The 26,729-nt window shown below is 42.3% G+C and overlaps 1 protein-coding gene across 1 annotated transcript; it reads left to right on the forward strand.

The window, feature by feature from the left end:
- The first annotated feature begins 18 nt into the window (after positions 1 to 18).
- On the forward strand, positions 19 to 25,149 carry LOC129444601 (alpha-tectorin). The gene is made up of 26 exons (XM_055205348.2): positions 19 to 103; positions 329 to 395; positions 769 to 795; positions 12,452 to 12,579; positions 15,346 to 15,621; positions 15,777 to 15,872; positions 15,954 to 16,107; positions 16,264 to 16,517; positions 16,602 to 16,748; positions 16,837 to 17,416; positions 17,537 to 18,120; positions 18,257 to 18,818; positions 18,939 to 19,543; positions 19,786 to 20,341; positions 20,441 to 20,637; positions 20,929 to 21,138; positions 21,421 to 21,609; positions 22,177 to 22,466; positions 22,657 to 22,928; positions 23,073 to 23,192; positions 23,279 to 23,463; positions 23,568 to 23,728; positions 23,868 to 24,113; positions 24,198 to 24,360; positions 24,627 to 24,729; positions 24,845 to 25,149. The coding sequence occupies exons 1-26, from the start codon at positions 101 to 103 to the stop codon at positions 24,952 to 24,954; spliced, it is 6,285 nt and encodes a 2,094-aa protein (XP_055061323.2). The 5' UTR covers positions 19 to 100; the 3' UTR covers positions 24,955 to 25,149.
- Positions 25,150 to 26,729: the final 1,580 nt, after the last annotated feature.

The following is a 26,729-nucleotide window of genomic DNA, read 5'->3' on the forward strand; positions in this document are numbered from 1 at the left end:
ACCCACATTATAAACTGATAAGACCTGCAGTTCTCCATCACTGTATCTGCTTCAGCTGCTGAAGAGAGAAACTTCTTGATTTGTTCTGTAGCAGCACTTTATGGTAACGTGACTTTATTTCAGTACTCTGGCTTTGATGCTCTTGTTTATACTAATATATTGCATAATTTTGCAAAAAGTATTGATTAACTACTACATGGATATGCCACTTTTTAGTTATCTAAATGTTACAAATAGACACAGTAACTGGAACATACATGTTTGCAATATAGAAACATTTTGAATGTGTGAATATTGAGCATAAATGAATATTTGCGTCTGTATTAAGGTGTTGCAGTCTGTCATAATGAGGTTTCCAACCTCACTTTATGTGTCACTGCTGCTTCTGATTCATGGTGAGTGTTTATATTAACTGACATCTGAATGTAAATATAACCAAGTATTACTGAATATGTAATGGTAGACGTGGTGCTTTACTGTATATACTTTGATTGTCACAGATATAAGAAATAAGAAAGTATCATTATTCGGTTAAAAAAATAATTCATTCATAAAATGTGATCTGAAATAATCAAAATCAGAAAATTTTAAGCTGTTTTCCTTCGTTGAACAAAGGAATTTCAATAAACCAAAAATCTAAATTTGTCTTATTTTAAATGTATTACTTTAAATAAACAACAGCTGGTACGTTAAGTTCAAATATGTGAATTACTGTAACTAGATCCATCGCTTATATTAATTTATTATGCTTTTTTCTATATTTAATAGGTGAAATAATCAATGGACAAACATCAGGTAATCCTCCCCTCATTTTATCTTATTTTTGACCTTTCTTTGTCCATTACAATAATTAAATAATGCAGCAAAAAAGCCTCTTGTTTATCTGCTCAAAAACAAAATCTTATTGTGCTTAAAACACAATAAAATATTGTGCTTAAAGGCACAATATGTAATTTTCCCGATCGTCTTGGTGGTTGTCTTTTTTATCTTTGCTAATTTTTCTGTGCTGCGTGTGGTTAAGAGTGATTGAATCTGCTCAGAAACACATTGGAGCAGCTCCAATCACAAATCGCAAATATTCAACAAACATTCAAATCCTGTTGTGTGGGAAACCCAGAGGATAAATGCACATGCTTGCTTTGTAAGGGGCTAATCACACCAAAAGCGTTTAGTTGCCTTTTTTAAATGATATTCTATGGGCAGGGAGTGTTTGCGCGTTGTTTATATGCGCCGAGCGCCTTGCGGTTTTTGCCGCCAGCCGCAGCATGTGCTTTTGAGGGAGCGCTGAGAGCGGAGAAGCGCCCGACGTCATTCGCGTCTTTCCATTGTCCAATCGAATGAGGGGAGAGGTGGGCCTTACGTTTTGGTGAGGTAAGTTTACAGTTGCTTTGAGGAACCGGACTTATCTGAAAATCCGATAAGATTTTAAAAAATCTGTTAAAATAATTGTAATATAATACCCAAATGAAAAATACTTAGTACTAGTGTGCTAATAATAAACTGTAGTAGAATTCTTAGATATTAGTGTTTTGAACTTTTAGAAAGTGTACAGTATCTACTACAGTTTATCAATTCTTGTTGTTGCGTTAAATACAACAGTCCTATTTTCTGATTGGCTATTGTGTAGCCTCTTTCTTTATTTTTTGATTGGCTGATAGAACTCCAGGGGAGACGGGCTTGATAGAGTGAGCGGTGCGGCCAGATACATTTTGAGCGCTGAACCATATTAAATATATGATAAATAGGTTTTAGTGTGGCCGGAGTGCATGACTAAAGACTGAAAGCACGGCTATTATCAGACCAGCCCTCGCAGCCTTAAAACACTACCGGCCCACCGGGAAAAGTCCCGACTCTCCCGATTGCCACTCCGCCACACAGCAGTACAAACAGTAGACATTCCAGGGAGTAATATAGATGGCAAACAACTGGTGACATAGAACAATGATCCAACAAAGACACAAACCAAGACAAAGCATTTATACACAAGGTGATAGGTAACAGCTGGTGACACGAGGCAGGTAATTAACTGATGAGTCCAGGGGATGCTGATGATCAGTGACTGACACAATTAACACACACAGAACACAGTTGACAACTGTGACACCTGTCCCTTATACACATGCATACGTTTTCATGCCTGTTATTGGGTTTGTTCGAGTTCATTCACTGCTGCAGGAACCCACAGGTGGATGGCATCAAAGTACTGTGAGAGCGATTCCAGAAATCTTACGGAGAAGCCTGATTTCGGGTCGCTCTCGCGGTATTGTGATGTGGTCCTCCTGTCGTTTCTTGTGGTTTCGCATGAACTCGAACAAGTCTACTACGTCATAGGTCGCATGATAACGTCAACATGGTGGATGCTGTCCATACTAACCTGAATGTACGTACTGTACTGTCTTAGCGCACGTTAAGTAGGTACTCATGGAAATTCAGTACCTACTTAGTAAGTATGTGATTTCGGATTCAGCCATAGTTAAAGGAACAGTATGTAGGATTGTGGCCAAAACTGGTACTGCAGTCACACAACTGGTAGCCAATACACAACATGACAACATAAACATCAGTTGAGGGCTGCATCTCCACTGGACTACTGTTCTCAGTGATATAAGTATTTGAAATGAAAATGATTTCTTAATGTCTAGTGATATTTCGGGGCCATTTTATGATTCATTGATATACATTTCTTACATACTGTTCCTTTAATATAAGAAATCTACAAATATCTTAAAATAATCTTAAAAATATCTATTTGACAAGAATTCACACAGATATAATGTGTTATGTCTTAAGTAAATGTTTGGTTAACTGTTGGAGAACATATCTGATGTGTAACAATATTTAAGATCTTTGCATTTCATAGTTCCCTTACGAATTGGGAAACCGCTCCACGGTGACAAATCCACTTCGAGAAACTATTTAAAAGGGCCAGTGAAGTTGGCATGCAGATATTTGCATCTGCCGCACCGCCCAGTCGTGCGGGTATTTAATTAGAGGCAGGTGCAATAATCAAATCTTTATTCGTTTCGAAAGCCGGCAGCAATCTGCTCCTGAGAAGCTATTCCTTTCCTGGGACATCTGCGTGTTAAAGTTGGTAGGACAGACAGCACCTCAGTGGAGCCTTGCAGCATTAATCAGTTTCTCTTTTTGAGTGTTTATGTGAGTGTGCCCTTGCCTTTCCCCTGCGTGCTCTATCAACTCACACACTAACATCAAAGAGTGATTTCCCTAAGAGAGCAGCACAAATTTGAACTTGTGCCTTTGTAAAGGCAGACGTTCTCTTGTGTCACAGGTCGGGTGGCGTCCTTTTAAGAATAACATTCCAGCTATGAGCAAATTCTGGATGCGGGCTGTACATGAATCCTCATGACGGCCAAGATTGCTGTCTCTCATGCTTGGGTGCTTGAGGCGCTTCGCGATAGTTCATGTCTCATTTGTGGGAAAATGACTATGGTGGATCTGCGCAGTCGGGTGGCGTATCCCCGGGATCGCCGCCTCCCTCCCACGCCTTTCGATGCTAAAAAGGCTGCCATGAAGCTAGCGAGAGATGACTTGCGTATAACGGTGCTGAACAAGTTCGCTGCCAAGTTCAGCACCCTGATCCACAGCGGGAGGTGCCGATGGGGACTGGGGGCGCGTGTTTTACGTTGTCCTTAGAAACCATCGGTACCACACGGGATTCTATGTCGTCCGTAGCATTGGAGGGGGGGCCTTGGTGTTCGGATGGCGTGTCGGACCCGCATCCTCCTTCTGGAAAGGTGGCGGACCCTGTGCTCGACCCCGAAATGACGGCCATGCTCGCTCAGGCAGCGGAGGCGGTCAGACTGGAGTTGTGTCAACCATCTCCTCCCGAGCCATCTCGCCTCGATGATTGGTACCTTGGGGCTACCAGAACAGTGCAGTCCCATCCTCCGGTACCTTTCTTCCCCGAGGTGCATGAGGAACTGACACGGTCGTGGAAAAGTCCTTTTTTCTCCCAGACACAGCGTATCAGCCCTCACCTCCCTCGATGGTGGGGCTGCTCGGGGTTATACCGATCTTCCTCCGGTAGAGTCCCTGGTTGCGATGCAACTATGTCCAGCCGGGTCAGCTTCTCACTGGAGGGATCGTCCAACCCTGCCCTCACGGGCCTGTAGGTACTCCTCTGCACTAATAGGATGTGCCTACTGTGCCTGTATGGAAGCAGCCTCAGCCATACATGCTATGGCATTGTTGCAGGTGCACCAGGCTTAGGCGCTGCGTGACCTCCACAAGGGTGGTCACGATTCGGCAGCATTTAAAGACAGGGGGTTGGATGTGGGATGTCCACCTTGGTGGTCCAGGACCGCCATCTCTGGCTGTGCCTGGTCGACATGTGGGAGCAGGATCATATCCAACTCCTAGATGCTCCGGTGTCCCAGGCCGGCCTGTTCGGCAAGAGGGTAGAAGATTTTGCCCAGCGCTTCTCGACAGCTCAGAAACAGACTGAGGCCATCGCTAAGATCCTGCCACGTTGCAAACCTGCAGCTGGCCCCTCGACATCAGCTCCTCAATCTGCCTCTTGCCGCAGCCACCCCCGCTCCTCCCTGGGGCACTTCTTCAAAGAAGCGAGGAACCGGTCGCCAGCAGCCCGCCCTGCCCTCTCAGCCTGCCAAAAGAGATGGAAAGCGTAAGGCCAAGTGGCCCTGAGACGGGCGACCTGGAGATGGAGGGGATCACTCTTCGGGAGATGGTGAAGGCACCCCCCCCCTGGCCCCCCGGAGGAGGGCCAGGTAGGGAATCTTTGGTTTTTGTTAATTTCTGTTTCGCCGGCACCCACAAAACCACAAAAAGAGCGAATTCCTCTTCCTTCTCCAGGTCTTCAGAGGAGTGCGGGAGCTACGTACGGGCACAAAACCCTATGTCCTCCCCCTCCTCTTTCGCCCGCAGGTGCGTCATAACTACTGGGTCTCGCACAACCGAGTGCCTCCAGTTCTGCCACCGATCAGCGGAAAAAGGTGAGTGTTACACCACACAACACTGCTGCTGCTGTGCCCACACAGTCTGCAGCAGCCACCACCTCCGCTCCCCTCACTGCGAGTACTTCGATCGTGCCATTTATTCCTCTCGTTTCATGTCTGAGAGCATGGGAAACGTTTCCCAGCCCATTGCGTTGGCTATTATGCAAGATTCGCCTCGGCTACGCGATTAAATTTGCCTGCCGCCCGCCCAAATTTGCAGGCATTAGGTTCACTACGGTGAGAACCGCCGACTTGCACGTTCTCCGTGCCAAGATCGCTGTCCTATTGGTGAAGGACACAATCAAGCCGGTTCCTCCAGCCGAGATGAAATCTGGGTTTTACAGCCCTTACTTTATTGTACCCTAGAAAAGTGTCAGGCTGCGACCGATCCTGGACCTGCGTTCACTGGACTAAGGACTTCACAGGTTGTCATTCCAAATGTTGACGCACAAAAGCATATTTCAATGCATTCGTCCAAACAATTGGTTCGCAGCCATCGACCTGAAGGATGCGTACTTTCATGTCTCGATACTCCCCCGACACAGGCTGTTTCTCCGCTTTGCCTTCGAGGGGCAGGCATATCAGTACAAAGTCTTACCGGTTGGAGTTTCTCTCTCTCCTCCTGTCTTCACGAAAGTTGTCGAGGGGGCATTAAAACCCCTGAGAGAGAGTAGTGTGCGCATTCTAGCATATCTCGACGATTGGTTAATAATAGCCCAGTCCCATCAGATGCTTTGCGATCACACAGACTGTGTGCTCAAACACCTCGCCCGTCTCGGTCTTCAGGTCAACTAGCAAAAGAGCAAACTTTGCCCCACACAGAGGATCTTTTTTCTCAGTATGGAACTGGATTCGGTAAATTTAACCGCACGTCTAACAGTAGCACGTGTACAGTCCATCCTGACTTGTCTTAATACATTCAAAGACAAGAGTGCGGCCCCGCTGAAACAATTTCAGAAGCTCCTTGGTCATATGGCAGCAGCAGCGGCTGTTACACAACTCGGGCTGCTCCACAACTCGGGCTGCTCCACAACTCGGGCTGCTCCATATGAGACCGCTTTAGTGTTGGCTTCACGACCGAGTCCTGGCTAACCAGCGAGCATCGCGTAACGATAACACCTACGTGCCATCTCCATTTCACCCCGTGGTCAGACCCATCATTCCTCAGAGCAGGGGTATCATCAAGACATCCAGGCATGCCATTGTGTGCACAAATTACGCTTGTTTTATCAATTGCTTGAGGAATTGGGGAATTTGATGGGATTTGAGATAAAAGACCTCTTAAACACATTTTTATCTGCTATATCGCCTGCCTGATTTAATAGGCTCAAACTGACCAAAGAGAGGATCAGAAGCATCTGCTAGAATGCCTCTTGCCTTCTTCTTTGCTCTTTCTGCATATAGTTGTGCCAAGGGCTTCTGTGGCCTACTGACAATTTTGCCTGCCATTGACACAACTCTAGAAAGCTTATTCTTTAATTTACAGTTTAAATGCTCAAACCAGGTGGTAACATGAAAAGTTCAGACTGGAGTTGTGGGCTGCTCCACAACTCGGGCTGCTCCACAACTCGGGCTGCTCCATATGATACCGCTTTAGCGTTGGCTTCACGACCGAGTCCCGAGGAGAGCGTGGCTAACCAGCGAGCATCGCGTAAGGATAACACCTACGTGCCATCTCCATTTCACCCCGTGGTCAGACCCGTCATTCCTCAGAGCAGGGGTATCATCAAGACATCCAGGCATGCCATTGTGTGCACAGATGCCTCCAACACGGGGTGGGGAGCCACGTACAATGGGCATGCAGTCTCGGGTGTCTGGACGGCATTCCAGAGATGCTGGCACATAAATTGAATTGAATTAAAGTTTATGTTATATTATATATGATTAATGTAAAGCTGCTTTGAAACAATCACCAATTGTGAAAAGCGCTATATAAATAAAATTGAATTGAATTGAAAAAAAAATGTATATTAAAAGTTTACTGAATAGGCTACTAACAATTTATAAAAGAATTTATATTTATAAAAAGTCAGACTGTACTTTTCGTTATACATTATAAATCAGGTTTACTTTCCAGGTGTATCATGCATGCTTGTAGCATGCATAACCCGATTCATAAACTTATTAACAACAACCTGCACTGATTCTTAAAATGACTTTAATAAATCATACAGGACCCCTTTAGTTCCTGATCAGAAAATTAAAAGCTGTTATGTTTTAAAACAACATAAGTGTGATTAAATAATGGAATGATGTTTATTTTAGGGGCTAATAACCTTTATCATGATGACTATGAAACTGATACAATCACTTTATCATCTCTTACCTGTCTCTGACTGTCGGTCTTCCTGACTACTGTATGGGGCATGAGATATCGTATAGTGTGTCTTAAACCAAAGTGAAAAATGTATTTTAGAGCCGAATCCTTAAAGTTCACCTGATTGCTTAAACTTAGAAATTCCTCCACATATTCCTCTATCGGGTATCCTTGGCATAGATCAAATCACAAAATTCCTGGGTCCATCTTTGGTGTGTAATTCTAAAATGGATTGTGATACCTGTAGAAATATTGTTGAAGTTGGATTTGGTTGTTTGGTCCATGGCTGGTTTAGAGAAGTTGACCGGAGTGGATGAAGTAAACCGCTGGATCTTGTGTGGCGAAGTATTCTGTCATACACAGTGAAACACAGCTTAGATTTTATTAAAAGTAATCCACATAGAGGCAAGGGTTAACAACCAGGTAAACATTAACAGCGTAGGCAATCCAAAACAATAGTATATCCAAGTGTAGGTCAGGGCAGGCAACAAACAACCATAAGCAATTAACAGGCACGGCTCAAAAACAGAGAGACAGGATAATCTGTTGAGAGTGTTTTAACTTTTCATGTTACCACCTGGTATGAGCATTTAAACTGTAAATTAAAGAATAAGCTTTCTAGAGTTGTGTCAATGGCAGGCAAAATTGTCAGTAGGCCACAGAAGCCCTTGGCACAACTATATGCAGAAAGAACAAAGAAGAGGGCAAGAGGCATTCTACGTAGCAGATGCTTCTCATCCTCTCTTTGGTCTGTTTGAGCCTATTAAATCAGGCAGGCGATATAGCAGATAAAAATGTGTTTAAGAGGTCTTTTATCTCAAATCCTATCAAATTTCTTAATTCCTCAAACAATTGATAAAACAAGTGTAATTTGAGATACTGTGATGTGATAATGTGATATTCTAATGGATATTGGTCTTTGTTTTTGGGGCGGTTTCCCAGACACGGATTAGAATAGTCCTAGACAGAAAGCGATGAAGATGAGAATCCATGTGCAAAAGGTGTTTTATTGTAAAATCCCAAAAAGGGCCAGCAAACAAATCCAAACAGGGTAATCCAATAATCGAAATCCAAATACAGGCTAGGTTCAGGGCAGGCAGAGTAACAATCAAAATCCAAGGTAACAGGCACAAGTCAAAAAACAGGCAGATCCAGGTAACAGATTAAACAGATAAACAGATAACAAAAACAGAATTCAGGTAACAGGTCTCAGACAGGTAACAGACAGGCTTACTATATATAATATTCAGCCAGGAACAGGTGAACAGGAAGTGACTTATATACAGACAGACAGGAAGTGTGAACTGTGACATGGCATGATGAATATCAAAATAAAAGTCAGAACAGAGCAGGGTATCAAAATAAAAGTCCAAAATACAAAAATACACAGAACACAAGTAAACACAGAACAAAACCATTACAGAACCCCCCCTCTAAAGGGCGACTCCCGGAGCCCAACATACAAATTACAAAGTCCAATAGAGGGTGGGCGGGCGGGCCAGGACCTCTTGGCAAAGGCAGGGCAGTTCAGGGGAGGTCCTGGGTCATATGGCCAGGATGGTCCAGGAACATGAGGCAGATGCGGGCCTGGGTCATGGGGCAGATGCGGGCCTGGGTCATGGGGCAGGCTAGGACCTGGGTCATGGGGCAGGCTAGGACCTGGGTCATGGGGCAGGCTAGGACCTGGGTCATGGGGCAGGCTAGGACCTGGGTCAGGCTAGGACCTGGGTCATGGGGCAGGCTAGGACCTGGGTCATGGGGCAGGCTAGGACCTGGGTCATGGGGCAGGCTAGGACCTGGGTCATGGGGCAGGCTAGGACCTGGGTCATGGGGCAGGCTAGGACCTGGGTCATGGGGCAGGCTTGGACCTGGGTCATGGGGCAGACATGGAGCTAGATCATGAGGCAGGAATAGACCTGGAACACAGGGAGAGGAAGGGTCCGAGCACACTTCGGCCTCCGCCTTGGTGTCCTCTGCCTCCTCCCTGTGTCCGGGTACTACCCCCCCCCAAAAAAAACTTGGGAAAGCTCCCAAAGCCCAGGGTGGCGATGTCCCAGGTGGTGGACCAGATGAATCAGACAAGACAGGTGAATCGGGCAGGACAGACGAATCAGATGAGTCGGGCAGGACAGACGAATCAGATGAGTCGGGCAGGACAGACGAATCAGATGAGTCGGGCAGGACAGACGAATCAGATGAGTCGGGCAGGACAGACGAATCAGATGAGTCGGGCAGGACAGACGAATCAGATGAGTCGGGCAGGACAGACGAATCAGATGAGTCGGGCAGGACAGACGAATCAGATGAGTCGGGCAGGACAGACGAATCAGATGAGTCGGGCAGGACAGACGAATCAGATGAGTCGGGCAGGACAGACGAATCAGATGAATCAGATGGATTAGATGAATCAGAAGAATCAGAGGAGTCGGGCGGATTAGGTGAATCAGGCAGATCAGGTGAATCAGGCGAATCAGGCGAATCAGGCAGATCAGGCAGATCAGGCAGATCAGATGAGTCGAGCAGATCAGATGAGTCGAACAGATCAGATGAGTCGAGCAGATCAGATGAGTCGGGCAGATCAGATGAGACGGGCAGATCAGATGAGACGGGCAGATCAGATGAGTCGGGCAGATCAGATGAGACGGGCAGATCAGATGAGACGGGCAGATCAGATGAGACGGGCAGATCAGATGAGACGGGCAGATCAGATGAGACGGGCAGATCAGATGAATCGGATGAATCAGATGAGTCGGATGAATCAGATGCAGGGCCTTGAGGAACCTCGGGAATAACAGAGCAGAAGGCAGACCAGACGCACCACAGGGCTATGGCAAATTCAGGTAGTATATATTCAAGAAGACATACCTCAGCGGTAGCTGGTTCAGGCATGGCGGCCATTTTGATGGCAGGTGCAGGGTGAATGATAGCCCTCCTAAGTGCTGGTGTGGTGGTGACGACGGCCCTCTGAAGCTCAGGTGCAGGAATGGTTGTAGCTCTCTCGAGAACAGGTGCAGAGACAGGCAGGATGGCGGCCATTTTGGGAACGGGCAGGATGGCGGCCATTTTAGGGACAGGCAGGATGGCGGCCATTTTGGGAGCAAGCATGGTGGCGGCCATTTTATGATCAGGCATGACATATTCAGGTTTGGGCAGAACCGGCATGAAATGGCTTGATGGGTTATGTAAATTCACTGGAGGTGTATCCGCAACACCCACAGTAAATGGTGAGCCACACAGTAACAAAGCAAAGTCAATATAACTCTCCAGGGACCAGGCAGACATATCACGTGGCATACACAAGCGCGGCCATTCGTCCAAAGCATTATAGAACAGGTTCTTCAGAGTAATGTCATCAAAATGTACCTTGTAACTCAAGTCCAAAAAATCCTTAACATATTCCTCAATCGGACGGTGGTTCTGACGGAGTGCAAGTAGTGCATAAACAGGTTTCATGGTGCTGGTGGGAGATTACTGACCTTTGCTGGATTCCGGTTGTGGCTGATTATTCTGTAACGGGGTTGCTTTAAAGAAAGCGATGAAGAGGAGAATCCATGTGCAAAAGGTGTTTTATTGTAAAATCCCAAAAAGGGCCAGCAAACAAATCCAAACAGGGTAATCCAATAATCGAAATCCAAATACAGGCTAGGTTCAGGGCAGGCAGAGTAACAATCAAAATCCAAGGTAACAGGCACAAGTCAAAAAACAGGCAGATCCAGGTAACAGATTAAACAGATAAACAGATAACAAAAACAGAATTCAGGTAACAGGTCTCAGACAGGTAACAGACAGGCTTACTATATATAATATTCAGCCAGGAACAGGTGAACAGGAAGTGACTTATATACAGACAGACAGGAAATGTGAACTGTGACATGGCATGATGAATATCAAAATAAAAGTCAGAACAGAGCAGGGTATCAAAATAAAAGTCCAAAATACAAAAATACACAGAACACAAGTAAACACAGAACAAAACCATTACAATACCTGTATTAGCAAATTCATTAAAACTGTGGAATAACAAAGATGGAACATAATAAATCAATACTATGACTGTAAACAATCCAAAATAAATCAAAACACAAACACTTATGGTATTTTTTTATAATAGTTTATAAATGTATACAGAAATTTTATTTGTTAGTTAGTGCAATGTTTTAATAGGCCTTAGTTATAAAAGGGAAGGTTAAGAAACTATTTACTTATATAAAATAGTGTATATTTAAAAGATAAAAAACATTGTTTTTATTATACATTAAATAATAGAATTTTAACAGTCAATTTACAGAAATATTGTACTTTTTTAACCTTAAAATAGCTCTGCGGCCCTCCGATTAAATGTCAATTTCAGAAATGGCCCCAAGCCAATTTGAGTTTAACATTTTTAAGAGCTGTCCAAACTGAAAACAACTTGAACTTACATATCTTAAAATACATCAGTGACCTTTGTTTTGCCTCAAAATGCACACGAATAATGTTTTTAGTAAGGCATGTTTGTTAAAACTAGTTATATTTTCTAATTAAACTGAGGCCTAGTCCTGGATTAAGCTAATCCCTGTCCGGCAAACCGCCCCTTTATGTATTATTTTGTAGTTCCTTTTGTTTCTTTTATGTGATGCCGAGCCAAAGAAATTCCACCTTAGTGGACAATAAAGACATGCAATACAATACGCTCGGTGTGGTGCAAGGGGTTCTGGCTGATGGAGTCCTGAAGGAGATGTGAGGGAGAAGCCTCTGGAGGCCAGCAGAGGGAGCCATGATGGCTCTCATTACAAATATTAATTTCCACATTGTATGTCCAGAAATGATGCAGAATGAAATAAGCCACAATTACCCACAGGTCTGGCACAGACTGAGAATACATTGAGCACCGAGCATAACACATGCTGGCCACAGCCAGTGCTGTAGGAAGAGAGAAAATAACAGTCCAATTACAACATGATCCACCTAAAATGCACACAAAGATCATTAAAACTCAACTCAAGAAAGCCCGTAATAGGCATTAAATATATAGGGAAAAACAAAACAAACAGCCTAGCTTCAGTATGAGTCTAGAAGATTTGGTACTATTAGGATAGTTACGAGCCAGTTCAGATGTCATTTACTGTAATACCAGTTCAGAGTGCACCTTTAATACTCAATCTATTATTGATTTCAGACAGTAGTGTATTCTATCCATTTGGAGCTGGAGACACAGTGAATGGACGTAGTGATGATGGGAGTTCACCTGTGATCATCCTTCTGCAACAGTTTTTATTTTTTGGACATTCATACAGTCAAATTAATGTAAGTCTGTTTAGTCCAGGAGTGGGGAACCCTGGGTCCTGGAGGGCCGCTGTCCTGCAGAGTTTAGTTCCAACCCTAACCAAACACACCTAAATTTTATTTCCAAGCAACCCTGAAGACTTGAATTAGATTTTTCAGGGGTGTTTGATTGGGGGTGGAGCTGAACTCTGCGGGACAGTGGCCCTCCAGGACCACCAGGTTCCCCACTCCTGCTTTAGTCTGAGGAAATCCTTTATGGATTTTAAGTTTTTGTCTCCAGTTGACAAAAAACGAAGATTTTCTTATTACAGGTCACATGTTACTTTTCAAATAAACTATCTAAAAAAATTTCCTTATACCAAGCTCTTAGATTTTCTTAATGTGGCAGGACGAGGGGGTGAGAGGTTAGCTTCATGACGAAAGCAAAGATTTTGCATAAAATTCCGACTACGCCACCTCGGGACTTACACCCAGGGAAATATTCCTTACACCCAAAAAGGCAGTAAGGCACACAAGTTCGTAACCACACAAGACGTGGGGTTACAAAAAGGCACACACACACCCCACTGTGCATTCAGTTTACACAACCACACACTTCAAGTGTTACACAGCACCCACTGAGGAGGAAGCACCATCACCGGACAGATCCATCCACTCGTGGGACCCCAGCTCCTGCAACAAATCAAAACACTATGAATAATTGGGTCACACAAAACAAAATGGTGGCGACCAGCCTTATTTCACAAAGCCGACGACCACCACAAACAATAAAAGAGAATAAATTTATAACAATTAATACAAGTAATTATACTAGTCCAAACCACAGGGAAATAGTAAGGCAGTACAGAAGATGTATACAGTTAACAATGAGATCACAATTATGGACAAGCAAGGTTCTCAGGAACCAGCTATAATGAGCAATCCAGAATGTCAACAGCATTGCTCATAACCCAAAAACAGGTTCACAAACACAAATTATAATCCCCGAAAATAAGGAAAAAAACAAGAAAACATAATTGATGCATTAAAAGCAGAGCCAATGGAAAGCGACTCGTTTCTCTCACACCGAGAGTGAACCCTCGGCTCTTACATAGTAACGTCTCACGTGGAGCGTAAACGCTAGGCTCACAACAGAACCAGACAGTACACAGTCCAGTGTGCAATGGCACAGATAATGACGTCGGTGACAGCGGTGCAACACTGCAGCACTGCAGTAAACAAATATAATATTAAAACTACACACAACATCATACACTCACACATTAAGACTTTGTGCTAGACACTTACCGAAAAGTGATACCACCCCAGACAATTTACTGTTTTACGGCACATGTTAACCAACAGCAGGAAAACCAATAGCCAACTGAGGGTACACCATCACGTACACCACTAACAGCACAAGGGCACCAGCACGACAGACAACACTAAAACCAACATATTACTTTTAAATGACAAACACAGATTAAAACTGCTAACCATAACATGTTAGCAAGAACTCACCTGCCGCCAGGGGTTAAATTGGGATTTGTTATGTGGGGGGGCTCTGCGGGGAGGGTACTTTAAGGGGTAACATGTTTAATACTGATGACAGCAAAGCTACTGGTGTGTTTTAATGACATTCTGGACCTCTGATAGGATTTGATAAGTTTCAACTTTAAATCTGTGCCAGAGATTGACCACAAATATTTCATAAAGAGTGTCTGAATTTTAAATTATGCAAATCTATGAGTTTGACACCCTATATCCATTTTTTGCACATGTTATTATGCACAATTGATCAAACTTTAAATGAAGTAAAAGGAATCAACCTCCTTGAATAATTCTATATGCATAAGATAGGCTACAAAAGATTAAATTAACAAGAAAAGGTACAACACACAGTACTGTATCATCAACATGTCTACTAAATTAGCAATAGAGATTCCCTATGCTGGTCGGCAGCTAAAACAATCGTAAGGTTTGATTTGTGTAATTAAACTATACAGTGAGTTATATGCAGTGTTATCCAGTTAACATACTGTAATTAGATGAGTGACATACATACTTTAGTCCTTAACACGTTTCTAGTCTTCTATTAAGTTTCCTCGACGTGGGCACCATTATTACCCCCCTCTCTCTCTCTCTCTCTCTCTCTCTCTCTCTCTCACGCTCTCTCTCTCTCTCTGTCTCTACAATGTCAAATGATCCTGTGTGAAAGCCGTTCTTGAAGTTCCTGAGTTTATTCGCTCGAGTTGTATAACTTGCGCGAAGACGCGTTTAAAAGGAAAAGCGCGTGTTTCCGCGGCTATTGCACCGCCCAATTCGCGTCATTTGCATCGCCCCTGATTGCGTCTTTGCATTGACTTTGTATGTAATCTACTCGCGCAAATCATTGAATTTGCGTTGGTGAGTATGCCCCATAATGAATGGAAACACCTTATTCCCTTCGCGTCAGTGCACACGCACCAGCGCAGCGAGTACACACGCACAAGCGCAGCGGGTAGACTGGCATGAGCAGAGCGAGACCTTCAGCCTATGTGCCGGAGCTTAGCATCGGACGGCCCCGGCCCAATTTAAACCCTGCCTGCCGCTAACGTTGCAAACACCCAGGGGGAAAACAGGACATGACGCATCCCGGGCAGCAGCCAATCGGCTCTTAAAAAGGGACTGCCCCTTCCTGATAGGTGAAATCAGCTGTCAATCACAGCTCAACTAATCCTGCTACATTAAGTAAAAATAAAAAGTTTGAAATGCACTTTTATGAATTGCACTTATTATCTCATGATAATAAATCCAAGTCTGTTTCAGGTCAACGACAATGGACACTTGACTTTTGATGGAGCATGGTACAGCTACAGTCCATACCATTTCCCAGCTGTTGCCAAAGACCTCATTGCTGGTTTCTGGACAGATCTTGATACTCGTGTTAATGGTGTTGTCTCATATCATCAATATACTTCCGGCAATGTCCTTACACAAGCTACACAAGATGTAAATCAATACTTTCCTAGCCTAAGCTTCACTGCTTCATGGGTCTTTGTTGCAACATGGGATAGAGTTGCATACTTCCCCACTTCAGGAACAGTAAGAAGCCCAGCTTGATTTTTATATAAATCTGTTACTCTTTCTAAACAGTAAATCATTTCAAATAGTAATAATAAACATGTACCACAAAATGTTGTCTTGTTGTACATCAAATATTTTGTTTTGTTAGCCAGTGCTTTTTTCATCTTTTTAAGGAAACATCTTTCCAGTTGGTTTTGATTTCAAACAGCCAGCTCTCATTTGTTTTATTGAATTATGGTACAATTGCTCCAACACAGCGATATGTACAGGTATGCTTCACATGAAAAATGTTTATCTGTTAGTCTGAGTAACTGTACAGGGCTAAATCTTCATGTTTGTTTTAACTTAAGGCTGGTTATGACACTGCCGATGGAAGTCATCATTTCTCGATTACTGCATCATTTCCAAATAACATTACAGGCTTAACATACAGCAGCAATGTCAATGTGCCAGGCAGATGGGCCTTCAGAACAGATTATGGATCAACTGGCTGTCAGTTTAATGGTAATTTTATTTTTTATTTTATCCTATGTGCATATTACACGTGCAGTGATAATGGGAACGGTCTCCTTGCAATTTGCACCACCACACTTGGGTAAAAGAATTCCAGTAATTAAAGAATCATTTTAGATGCGAATATCTGTAAAACCTTTATGGCAGGTTCACCAGTGCAGCTGGGAGACTCATTTTGGACTGAGGCCACCTGCCAGCAAAGATGCACCTGTACCAGAAGTGGCCTCCAATGCAGGATACAGCCCTGCACTTATTCCCAAGCTTGTCGTTCAGCTGCTTTCCAATATTCCTGTCAGAACGTTCAACGGCAAACCTGCGTCATCTCTGGTGATCCTCATTACTACACCTTTGACAATCAGATTTTTCACTTTCAAGGAACTTGCACTTATATTCTGTCAGAGGTTAGTTTTCAATAGTGTTGCTAATTAATTGAATTAATACAATTGTCCGTGGTTTGGTGATTCATCATTTACATCATTAATTAGGCTTGTGGAAATGGTTTGCCATACTATCGCATTGAGGGCAAAAACGAGCATCGGGGTAGCACGCATGTGTCTTGGACCCGGATGGTTAGAGTGTTTGTGTATGATAAAGAAATTGAACTGGTCAAAGGTCACTATTATGATGCAAAGGTTAGTAGTATCACAGTATTTCTGTAAATCTAACCTGAACACAGTAATGTGTCCTTTTTTTCTAAATTCTTTTATCATCATTGTACAGGTTAACAACACATTTGTAGCAGCACCATTTACCCTAAGAAATGGCTCCATTCAGGTTTATAGATCAGGTTTTTCCTTGGCCATCAGCACAGATTTTGGCCTGGTTGTTACATATGATGCTTATAGCTATGTCACCATATCTGTACCCTATGAATACCAAAATGGCACATGTGGTCTGTGTGGGAACTTCAACCTGCGTCCTGAAGATGACTTCCGTTCCCCTACTGGGGAGATATTTGGTTCAGATGTGGACTTTGCCAACTCTTGGATGGCAGAGGGAGACACAGACCCTGGATGTCATGCTGTCAGGTGCACCGGTCTGGCATGTGCTGTTTGTAGCACATATCAAAGAAACCTTTACGGTGACAGAAGCCACTGTGGGATCCTAGGAGATGTTTCTGGCCCTTTTGCTGCTTGCCATTCAGTGCTTGCACCACAAATCTTCATTGAGAGCTGTGTCTATGATCTCTGCTTAGGCGAAGGTTATCAACCAATTCTATGTCAGGCTCTTAATGTGTATGCTGCTCAATGCCAACAGCGGGGTATACAACCAGGGCAATGGAGACAGCAGGGCTTTTGCGGTAAGTGATTTGTCACAGTATTTATTCTGTATATGTCAGTTTTGAATTTAACAAATTCAATCTTTGTGTGAACTGAAAGATCAAATCAATTTAGGCATTTTCCTTATGTTCCATTCCCAGAGATTCAATGCCCTGTGCACAGTCATTTTGAACCCCAAGGAACAAGCTGCCCTGCAACCTGCACCGATCCCCTTGCTCCAATGAACTGTCCCTTGCCCAATCAGGAGAGCTGTATTTGTGATGCTGGATACATCTTCAGTGCTGGAACATGTGTTCCTGAAGCACAGTGTGGCTGCATCTTCGAGGGATTCTATTATGCTGAGGGACAGTCAGTTTTGTTGGATGAGAATTGTGGAAGACAATGCATTTGCAGAAGTAGGACAATGGTCTGTCAACAGCATCAGTGTGGTTCAGCAGAGGTGTGTGAAGTGCATGATGGTGTAAGGGGGTGCAGGCCCATCAGCTATGCTACATGTTCAGTTGAAGGACTGGGTTCATACTATACCTTTGATGGTCAAGTCTTCAGATATTCAGGAGCTTGTGGATTGACCCTTGCAAGGGTAATGGGGCCATCACAGCTTCCCCATTTTGATTTGACAGTAAGGAAGGTACCCAGAGGCCTTCAAAGCTTTGACAGGTTCCTAAAGTTTGAGACACAAGGAACTCAAGTTTCTATTAAAATGGGAGTAGGTAGCAATGTACAGGTTAGTCCAAATACAGAAATTTTTCATAAGCTATTTATGTAGTAATAACTATTAGGCTATTTTACAGTATTTTACTGTTTATTTAAAAACAAATGTTAGATCAATTAACCTTTGATTTTTTTATTTTAATGTACAGGTGGATGGACAGATTGTTAGTCTTCCCATCAGTGTTGGTTCCGGTCAGATTCGCATCTATCACAGTGGTGTGATGGGTTTTGTTTTGGAAACAAACTTCGGGGTGACCATTAGAGTTGACTGGCCACACATTGTCCGAATCACTGCCCCAAGCACCTACAATGGTACAATTGGAGGTCTTTGTGGGAACTTGAATGGAAACATTAATGATGAGTATTACACCCCAGGTGGGGTCCTGCTGAATGACCCCCAGATGTTTGCAGAGAGCTGGCGCGATGGGTCCCTATCAGCCCACTGTGTGGACACAGTTGACTGGGAACCAGGACATTATCGAAACCGCAGCCAGTTCAGTGAGCATTGCAGCATTATGGCCATAAATGATGGACCATTTGCTGAGTGCAGCAGAAGACTTAACCCTTCACAGCGGATACAAGATTGTATTGAGGCTCTGGTTGAGACAAGAGGTGCCAGACAGGCCTTATGTGAGGCTCTGCGAGGCTACACACTTCTCTGCCAACAGAGTGGCATTGCAGTTGGAGAGTGGAGAAATATCACCCAATGTGGTAAGTTCTTCATCTTGGAAAGGGATGAGATTTGCAGACCTAAAACTTAATATCTGATTTGTTAAGTCATTTCATTGAAAGTGCTTATATTTTACTAATTCTCATGCTTTGTACTTCCAGATCCCACCTGTCCACCAAATACCCATTTTGAAACATGTGGAACTTCCTGTCCTGCATCTTGCCCTGGCCTCTCTTTTCCCTTTCAATGCTCCCTGCAATGCCAGGCAGGATGCCAGTGTAATGATGGGCTTTTGCTAAATGGAGATCGCTGTGTGCCCCCCACGGGTTGTGGTTGCCTTTATGCTGAGCGTTATCGGCAGCCGTCAGAGCGATTCTGGCATGGAGAGAATTGCCAGTCTTTTTGTGTTTGTGATGGGAACACTGGGAACGTCCAGTGCACGCCATCATCTTGCAGTGAACAGGAAGTTTGCCGTGTAGTGGATGGAGAGTACGGTTGCCATGCCAGGTCACATGGTAGTTGTTCTGCTTCAGGAGACCCCCATTACATCTCCTTTGATGGAGTCTACTTTGACTTTCAGGGCACATGCCGATATGTGCTGGCCACAGTATGTAATGATACTCATGGTCTTCCACACTTTCAGGTCGATGCAAGAAATGCGCAATGGCGTGGACTCCAGGTGTCAATTACTGTTGAAGTCTTTGTCAATGTCTCTGGGCATCTTGTGCACATGTCACAGGACACAAATGGTTATTCTACTGTTTCTGTAAGTAAGCCTTACCCTTGTGGAAAATATGTGATGAGTGTAAACATTATCACCATGATTACTAACAAGCTTGCCCCATTATGAGGCCAAATGAATATTTAAACTAATAAATTGTTAGAACAGTTTTAACCTAGTATTACTTTCCAAAACATTTCAATTCTTAATGTATTTTGTACCTTATTATAGACAATTATGCGCACATATTATTAACAAACTGTTAATTTTACTTTACTTTCAAACAGGTTGATGGAGAGACCAGAAACCTCCCCATCCTCCTAGACTCTGGTCGAGTATCTGTGTACTCCACTGGACAGCACATATTTGTATCAACTAACTTTGGTTTCAGTGTGACATACGGTGGCTCCTGGGCAGTTAACATCATCATACCATCAAACTACAGTGGAGTTACATGTGGTCTCTGTGGAAACTTTAATGGCAACAGTAATGATGACTTCCTCACTTCTTCAGGTGTTTTGGTACCTTCAGCAGGCCAGTTTGGGGCAGAATGGAAGGTCGAAGACGGGATGACATGCAATGATGGGTGTGGGGACAGTTGCCCTACGTGCCAAGACCAGACCATAGCTCATTCCTTGTGTAACACCATCAGAGACAATCAGGGCCCTTTTAGCTTTTGCCATGATGTTGTTGATCCACAAGCATACTTTAATGACTGTTCATTTGATGTGTGCATCTCCGAGAACCGCAATGATGTCTTATGTCGCTCTGTCCAATCCTATGTGAGTGCTTGTCAATCTGCCAATACCGTTGTCTACCCCTGGAGAGAAAATGCATCCTGTGGTAAGTGACTGGAGATGAGATATACATATGATTTGCGTAAAAAATGTGTATTATAATATTGTAATTTCATTTGGCATTAACATCAAACATTTGTTACAGTCATGTCATGTCCAGAGAACAGTCACTATGAGCTATGTGGCACAGACTGTGGGCATACATGTGCCAGCAGCATTGATGCAAGTTGTGAACACACATGCTCAGAGGGTTGTTTCTGTGATGATGGATATGTGAGAAGTGCAGGACGTTGTGTACCTGTAGAGCAATGTGGCTGCTTGCTTGATGGATTCTACTATAATGTGAGAATTAAAACATTGTGTTTTCAGTAGGATTTACACACCAGTATTATTGTTTTCAATTTTAGGGCATTATGCAGCCTTAGTGTAGGCTACAGTATTAGTAAGTGTATTTCCTCAAACCCCTTTAACGTGTGCTGTGGTACACCATGGTACAATGATGATATCATTAGTATTTTGAATTAAACTTAATTAGTACAAAAAATTTGATGATTCCATGACACTTAATGGTGAACATATTCTTTGACTCCATTAGGGATATGTGAAGCTCAACATTATTGTTATTGTTTTTAGATTGGCGATCAGTTTTATCATTCAGGATGTTCCCAACGCTGTGAGTGTTTTGCCCCGAATGATCTGCGCTGCTCTGCATCCTCTTGCCCACCAGCCATGGAGTGTACAATCAAAAACGGACGCCAGGGCTGCTACAGTCAACTGTCCACATGCACAATCTGGGGCGACCCTCACTACATCACCTTTGATGGGGCTGTTGCCCACTTTCAGGTATGAACTGTCAATAGCCCAATTTATAAACTGAACATTCTAAACTGGTGTTGGAACAGAGATTACCAATCCATGTTCCTTGAGGTCCCGAATCCTGAAAAGTTTAGTTCCGACTTACTCCAACACACCTGATTGAATGTTTCTTGCAGTCCCAAAGACCTTGTTCATATTTCAGTAAAAATTGTTATATTGTTTGGTGCCTTAAATGATTTCTTAATAAAACACATGCCTTTCTGGGGGGAATGAAAGAAAGGGAAAGAGTAATGGTGTCGCTTTTTCTAGGGAACATGTTCATATGAGATTGCTCACACCTGCGGTAATGTAACTAATGATGATCTGGCATTCCGGGTGGTGGCCACTAACAGGCACCGTGGGAACATGAAGGTGTCATTTGTCTCTGTAGTGGAAATCCAGTTGTCTCAGCATGGGGTGGAGACACGAATCACTATTGGACAGAACAGGAGAGTCAAAGTAAGTTACATTATTAAAGGACAAGTTCGGTATTTTACACTTAAAGCCCTGTTTTCAGATTGTTTATGATGAAATTTCGACATATGCAGCTGCCCCGAGAGTTTTTCGGGTGTTTGTCGTTTCACCCACCTCTACAATGGGTGTATAGGTGCACAGGAACAATCCTTCCTAAAATGCATTAAACTTTCGTTTACAAAGACGGAAAACTCACCGAATGGTCAGGGGTGTTCACTGATATGCTCACACAAAATCGCTGCAAAAAATGCTTTCCAGCAGGTGTTTTACCATTCGTTGTAAACTTGTGGACCTATTTTTCCAAACGCCTCACACCCGTACATTCTTCCGTTGAGAGCTTGAATAATAGACACTCCAGCCCAGTTGGTGGCGATAATCCACCTTTGCCAATTGCAAGAATACAAACAAGGTTCTCGGCGCGGAATACCGTACCTATTTCATCATAAACAATCTGAAAACGGTGCTTTAAGTGTCCTTTAATGGTGTCCTTATAAAGGGATTTTTTATGCATGTAACATCTTTTTTATATGCAATATTCTAATTCGCTTTCAGGTTAACGGGATTGATATTGGCACATCAGCTGTTCAAATTAATGATTATGTGGGGATATATGAGGAGCAAGGATTTGTGGTGCTGAATGCATTCAATGATACCCTTATCCATTTCGATGGTCATAGCACCCTGCTAGTGCGGCTCAGCCAGCGTTACCATGGATCAGTATGTGGAATGTGTGGCAATTTCAATGGGGACCCTGCAGATGACAAAGCAATGCCAAGTGGAGTCCTTGCTACTAATGACAACGCCTTTGGTCACAGCTGGATATCAGACACCAGCACCGCAGGGTAAGAAACAGAGTATGTAAGTGTTTCTGAGTGCTTCTCAGAGGTAATATACATTTTAATAAAATTTTCATCTGTCATTTTGTAGAAGTAGGCAAAATTAGACGGTATCCACATAAACAGGGGGTCCAACATGCCTTCATTTTTAGGCCAATTATTTGAATTTTATCTTTGTTGATGACTGTGTCCTCAGTTGCGGTGCCAGTGACCAGGTCCATGATGCGGATGACTGTCAATTCAGACAGGAGTATTCTGAGCTCTGTAGCGTTATCACCAACACTTCCGGACCCTTTCACCATTGCCATCTTCATGTTGACCCTGCACCTTACTACTACTCTTGTGTCTATGACCTGTGTCTCTACACACCTGCCAATGGCATGTTTTGTGCAGCTGTGCAGGCCTATGAGACAGCATGTGTCATCTTGGGGCTACAGATCCCAGAATGGCGCTCAAGTCTGCTTTGCCGTAAGTCAAAATCCTTGACATGAAAAAGAAAGTTGTTTCATAGCTTAGTTAAAAGAGCATTGCATCAGAAGCAAATGTTTGTCGTAAAATGATTCAGAAATGTTTTTTATTTCTATTTCATTCATTCTTTGGTTCTCTTCTTAGCTGTGATTGACCCATGTTCTGAGCTCAGCTGCACTGAGGATGAATGGTGTGGGGAGCAAAATGATGTTTATGGCTGTTTCTGCAACGAGGACTATCCCAGATCTGAACCCGACACTTTTGGTTAGAAGCATCCCACAACAAAATGACAAGTAATTCAGCTTTTTTTATTAATGTTGGCCATTTCTTGCCTGTTTTTTGTCTCTCAGATTCACATGAAACCTGTGTAAGCAGCTCTGGCTCCATATCTCTCTCTCGCTGTCAGCTGTTTGAGGCTGGTTTTCCAGATGCCATTTTACACCTCAATGACCCCAGTTGCCGAGGAACAATCCGGAATGACAGAGTGGAGTTCGGTTTTGATAACGATAACCACATCTGTGGTACAAATCTTGTGGTATGACAAAAGTTGTAACCATAATTTATCAATAATTCAACTTGAAAATATTGATTGATTTAATTGATCAGTTGAATGTCTAATTTAATTTCTGTGATCGGCAGGCAAATGGCACTCACTTTATCTATCAGAACTTCATTATGGGGGCACCGGATTCAGCCAATGGTCTCATCAGCAGAAAGAGACTTCTGAAGCTATCTTTCAACTGTGTATACCCCCAAACCCAAACACTTTCCTTGAATATGGAAATCCATCCATTGGAGAGGTGAGACTCAGAATAATGACTTTCTGTGCTGTATAATGACTATATGGGACATTCTGTGGATTATGCAGCAGAAAACAAAAGTATAAAAATGAAATGTATAGCAATACTGAGCCATTTTTACACTCAACTGTTTTAACAGCATTGTACACAAGAACCTTCCTGCAGGTGAGGGGAGATATCAGGTTCGGATGATTCCATTTCAAGATGCCGAATTCACCCAACCCTACACTGGTAGTGTGGACACAGAGCTCAATCAGCAAATTTTTGTTGAAGTTCGTGTTGATGGGGTTGACTACCGCCAGTTTTCATTGGTGATTGACACATGTTGGGCTACACCTGTGAATGATCCTGACTACAGCCTTCGCTGGAACCTCATCGTTGGAGAGTAAGAAACAAAACCTTGCTTTGAATGAGAATTATAGTTATATATAACAACCTAAAAAAAGAGTTTGTTTCCAAATATTCAAAGGTGTCCCAATCCAAATGACAAGACAGTGGCGCTGCTCCAGAATGGCGTCTCCACATCCAGCCGGTTCACCTTTAGGATGTTTACTTTCGATGGAAACTTCACTGATATTTACCTGCACTGTGGTGTTCACCTCTGCCTTCTGTCAAGCACTCAGTGCAGAGCAGTGAGTTTACAAATCATTTTAATGTTTTTTTAAATCGTCTGTATCAATCAAAAATGTTCTTGATCGCTGTGTTGGTAGAGCACTAGCAACGAGAAGGGCATGTGTTCGAACCCAGGGAACAAACATGCTGACATACCTATAAAAATTTATACTTTGAATGCAGTTTATACTTTAAAATCATCTGCATGCATGTAAAATATTTCCTGGCAGTAAATAAAGTACAGTTTTCAGAATATTATGTTTAACTACCAATTTTTATTCTTTAGCATTGTTACCCTGGATACCACCAGAGAGCAGGCAGGTCTTTGGAGTTCCATGACAGTGCTTCTATATCCCTGGGTCCTCTGGTCGGGTCTGATGAAAACTCAGGTAAACAATACTTTAATAAACTTAATGTTCATTTATAACATTTTCAATTATGTAATGATTATGTATATAGATATTTTATACCATGCATTATAAATGTTGTATCCTGCATTTACAGATACATGGGTCAGACACAAAGTAGGATCTGGGGCCTCAGGACTATGTGGTTCCTTGATAATATTGCTTCTTTCAATCCTGAGTGTCTTCGCAATGATAATGAACTACTGATACTGAATAAAAGATGTTTGTGGTGTGGGAACTTTATTTGATTAATAATAATGGGACTTATGCTTATGTTTATAATCTTCTGTTTAGTATGGGAAAATACGATGAAACTTGATTCTCTTCTTAATACTGTTTTTGATTTCTTGTAAACCTCTGAAAATAAATTGTACTGTAGAAATAAAGAATCTTTACTGCTCATATTAACGTCTTTTCTTCTGTTGGCTTTAACAACCAACCTATACCCTTTATGTAACCATGATTTATATATATAAATATTATTCATCAAAAAATAAAGTTTTGCCCTGATATATACAATTTCATGTCATTGCAAACCCATTGGTGATTGGTGCTGTAAGGAAAGGGTCAAATGAAAGAGTAAATACAAACCGAATGAATAAAATCAGACAACAAGGAATCACAGCACAACAGAGCATCTAAATAAAAAAACACCAACAAAAAATTAAAATTAAATTAAAACTGCATTATCAGGGATTGGTTAGAAATTTATTCTGTACATTTTAAATTTAACTCTTGGACTGTTATGCACATTGTCTATTATTCATTTTCAGTTTCTTTTATTAATTCAATGGTCAAAGTTCTTCAAAAAAATTTATTTCACTTTAACACAAATTTGTATCACTTATTAAAGGGATATTTCATAAAAAATATCATAATTTTCTCACTTCTTATGTGGTTACAACAAACCTGTACAAATTTCTTTGTTCTGGTTGACACGGGGGAGGGTATTTTGAGGAATGTGTGTAACCAAACCAATCAGAGGCCCCATTGTAGGGGAAAAGAATACTATGGATGTCAATGGGGCCTCTGGTCATTGTGGTTGCAGGCAGTCCTCAGAATATCTTCCTTTGTGTTTATCAAAACAAGGAAATGTTTAAGTAAATGTGAGTAAGTGATGACAACATTTTCATTTTGGTGTGAACTATCCCTTTAATGCAGGAACAATTACTATATATATTGCCTTATTTGTGTGGGCTGTTTTACAACAACATGAGCTTTATTTGCCCTAACTTCTTGTATTTATTCACTAGCAATTTGATACATATATGTAAATTAAAATGGAGACATTACACTGTAAAAAAAATTTGTTGCCTAAAATATTTTTGTTGAAACAACTCAGATTTACAAGTCATTTCAACTATTATTTATCTTGACTAGAGGTGAGTTGTTATACTTACAGATAAGTTGTTATAACTTGTAAAATGAAGTTGATTTTTTTTTTCAACTGTATTTTGTAAGTTGTAGCAACTCAAGATAAATAATATTAAGTTGAAATGACTTTTAAATCTTCAGTTGATTCAACAAAAAAATATTTAAGGCAGATTAGATTTTAAGATTTAAAATGTAAGATTTAAGTGTACAAATGATATTTATTTTGAATGTTGTGAACCATTTATTGATGCTTTTCTAGATTGCTTTGCTGGTGTAGAATTAAATAATTTCCCACAGAAACCATAAATCAGGATGGCAGCTATTTATAAGTAACAATATCGCAGTGTCTATTTATATGTGCAAATCATAGATATGTGTGCAAATAATATCCCTTGTTGGCAAATGCTATTTACACTAGCTCTGTCCACCTATGTCTCGTCAGACCCTTAAAAAGACACAAAGGAATCAATGGCCTCAGTGGGGAAAAACAGTAGAGCGTATGGCTCGTAGAACTGGCTTTTGATGAAGTGTTTTTGGTTTAAATCTGCCTTTTACACACGTCACTCTTCTCCCTTCCTATCACAAATCACATTGAAAAGGCATTTATT

The sequence above is a fragment of the Misgurnus anguillicaudatus genome, chromosome 3 (assembly GCF_027580225.2).
Source record: "Misgurnus anguillicaudatus chromosome 3, ASM2758022v2, whole genome shotgun sequence".
NCBI classification, from domain to species: domain Eukaryota; kingdom Metazoa; phylum Chordata; class Actinopteri; order Cypriniformes; family Cobitidae; genus Misgurnus; species Misgurnus anguillicaudatus.